Source organism: Etheostoma spectabile, chromosome 5 (genome assembly GCF_008692095.1).
Source record: "Etheostoma spectabile isolate EspeVRDwgs_2016 chromosome 5, UIUC_Espe_1.0, whole genome shotgun sequence".
NCBI lineage: Eukaryota > Metazoa > Chordata > Actinopteri > Perciformes > Percidae > Etheostoma > Etheostoma spectabile.
The window spans coordinates 37,950,178-37,952,994 of record NC_045737.1 but is presented as its reverse complement, the minus strand read 5'-3'; the positions used below and the strand labels follow the sequence as shown (position 1 = coordinate 37,952,994).

At 46.4% G+C, this 2,817-nt stretch overlaps 2 protein-coding genes across 5 annotated transcripts in view; both read right to left on the bottom strand.

The window, feature by feature from the left end:
* Window positions 1-1,766, bottom strand: part of fam161a (FAM161 centrosomal protein A) — a 19,194-nt gene extending 17,428 nt beyond the window's left edge. For 2 of the 4 annotated variants that reach the window (XM_032515264.1, XM_032515265.1), the window contains exon 1: window positions 1,372-1,765. In XM_032515264.1, the coding sequence (XP_032371155.1) occupies window positions 1,372-1,492 (121 nt within the window). In that variant the 5' untranslated portion in view covers window positions 1,493-1,765. Of the gene's footprint in view, window positions 1-1,371 lie in introns of all 4 variants that reach the window. The other 2 variants (XM_032515266.1, XM_032515267.1) reach the window with 2 other exon arrangements.
* Window positions 1,767-2,235: 469 nt separating this feature from the next.
* The window catches only part of cct4 (chaperonin containing TCP1, subunit 4 (delta)), a 29,843-nt gene continuing 29,261 nt past the window's right edge, over window positions 2,236-2,817 (bottom strand). The window contains exons 12-13 of the mRNA XM_032515271.1: window positions 2,517-2,630; window positions 2,236-2,404 (exon numbers count right to left, since the gene is read on the bottom strand). Coding sequence (XP_032371162.1) covers window positions 2,390-2,404; window positions 2,517-2,630 — 129 coding nt within the window. The 3' untranslated portion in view covers window positions 2,236-2,389. The remainder of the gene's footprint in view (window positions 2,405-2,516; window positions 2,631-2,817) is intronic.

Below are 2,817 nucleotides of genomic sequence, written 5' to 3'. Positions count from 1 at the left end.
TTGGACTCGGTCTTTACTCGGACTCGACTAGTCCCGGTCTTGGACTTGTCTTGACTCAGACTCAAACCTTTTTGGACACGGTCTCGTCTTGGACTTGAACCTCTTTGGACTCGGTCTTTACTCGGACTCGACTAGTCCTGGTCTTGGACTTTACTTGACTCAGACTTAAACCTTTTTGGACTCGGTCTTGTCTTGGACTTGAACCTTTTGGACTCGGCTTTACTCGGACTCGACTAGTCCTGGTCTTGGACTACTTGATCAGACCAGAACCTTTTGGCATGTCTGTCTTGGACTGAACCTCTTTGGACTCGGTCTTACTCTCGGACACTCGACTAGTCCCTGGTCCTTGGACTTACTTGACTCAGACTCGGTCACCCCCTCTTTGGACTCGGTCTTTACTCGGACTCGACTATCCCGTTCTTTGGACTTGGCTTGACTCAGACTCAAACCTTTTGGACACTGGTCTCGTCTTGGACTGGAACCTCTTTGGACTCGGTCTTTACTCGACTCGACTAGTCCTGGTCTTGGACTTGTACTTGACTCAGACACCCTTTTGTGTACTCTGTCTACGTCTTGGACTTGAACCATTGGGACTCGTCTTTACTCGGACTCGAACTAGTCCTGGTCTTGGACTTACTTGACTCAGACTCAAACCTTTTGGACTCAGTCTGTCTGGACTTGAACCCTCTTTGGACTCGTGTCTTTCCTGACTCGACTAGTCTGGTCTTGGACTTTACTTGACTCCAGACTCTAACCTTTTTGGACTCGTCTTGTCTTGGACTTGACCTCTTTGGACTCGGTCTCGACTAGTCCTGGTCTTGGAACTTTACTTGACTCAGACTCGAAACTTTTTGGACTCGGTCTTGTCCTGGACTTGAACTCTTTGGACTCGGTCTTTACTCGAGCTCCGACAGTCCTGGTCTGGACTTTACTTGACTCAGACTCGAACCTTTTTGGACTCGTGTCTGTTCTTAGACTTGAACCGCTTTGGACCCGGTCTTCTCTCGGGACTGACTAGTCCTGGTCTTGGACTTTACTTGACTCGATCTAACCTTTTTGGACCGGTCTTGTCTTGGCACTCAAACACTCTTTGGACTCGTCTTTACTCGGACTGACTAGTCTGGTCTTGGACTTCACTTACGCTCAACTCGAACCTTTTTGGACTCTGTCTTGTCTGACTCAAACCTCTTTGGACTGGTCTAGACTAGTCCGGTCTTGGACTTTCTGACTCAGACCGAACCTTTTTGGACTCGGTCTTGTCTTGGATCGAACTCTTTTGGATCGGAGTTTGATTATTACTAGCAGTAATGTGATGTGTTGAACCGTCTTAACGTTACCTCTCTTCTCGTGTCCACCGGTTGTCCTGAACTTTATCCGAGTACGGCAGCACTCTCTCCCGCTCGTAGGACGCTAACGGCGTCTTGGTGTGCGGGTCAACCGGCGTCTTCAGACACGACGTAACCAAAACGTTGGTGCGGTGGGGGTTCGCCATTACGGTAAAGTTTCAGTTGTTACAAAACACCCGGTATTCTGGGATATAGACCTAATGGCGGTTATAGCTTCAATTGTTACAAAACCCCGGTATTCTGGGATAGACCTACTGGCGGTGTAGTTTCAGTTGTTACAAAAACCCGTTAAAAAAACCCGGTATTTTGGGATAAACCTACGGTCAACAGTCGCTGTCCCTGTCTTGAAGCGTCGGTAACTAGGCAGCAGGTGTTCTCCTTAGCAACGGAGCCGCTTGGTTGGGAAGGAAATGACGGAGGGTAACAGGAAACTGAAAGATGTGAGTTCCATTCAAAATAAAAGCACAATATATCGCTCAAGTGCTTTTCTTTTGACTTTGATTTCCACTGGAGACCACTAAAGAAAACATCATAAAATTTAAATTCAAATTTTGAGGCATAGGCTATTTGATCTGTGTTATTTTGTCTAATATATTTGTTTAGTTTATTTAAAAAAAAAAAAATCCTGTGGGGCATTTTTAATTTTACTCGTGTGTTTAGGTTTGCGACTCAGACATTTGCCAAAAATCGGGGATTTCATCAATATACAATAATTTTGAGCAAATGGCCTAAAAACTGTCACATGTAACACAAGGAATAATGTTTTATCTGAACCGAAATATAAATCCATATGGAAAAGAGGAAAGTGCATTCTTTAAGGTGTTTAAAATCCTCTGAAAGAGCATGAGGACCATCAAAATTGGGACAAAAGAATCACGCAGGCAACAGCTGGAGTGTCAACAAAAACAACAACAAGCCTTTTTATTAAATTATGCAACGTAACAACTAGAGCGGAAATCCACACGGACCGACGTTGACAGAGTCCTCGGATCCCTCGCGGTACGAGCAGGCTTAGTGGACAGAACTCACGGGACACGCTCGACTTATCGGGTGTTCACCTGTAACGAGACAAAACAGACGTCAGACTCAACAATGAGCTCAGAGCAGCTGGCTGAAAATAATTCATTTTAATCAAACTGAAGCCAGAGTGTCAGATGGCGCGAGTCGTACCACGTCGTCGATCTTCAGGATGCTGCGAACCGTCTCGGTGGAGAGGGTCAGAGCACTGATGGACACGAGCAGAGGCTGCACCACCAGCTCCTCCAGGATGTTGGAGATTCCTCCCTGAGAGAGAGACAGAGAGAGACACAGAGAGAGACACAGAGGGAAAGACAGAGAGAGAGAGAGAGAGAGAGAGAGAGAGAGAGAGAGAGAGAGAGAGAGGAGAGAAAGCCAGAGAGGGAAAGACAGAGAGAGGGAGACCCGAACAACAGAACTAGAGACGACAATAAGAAGAGACCCGAACAGAGTA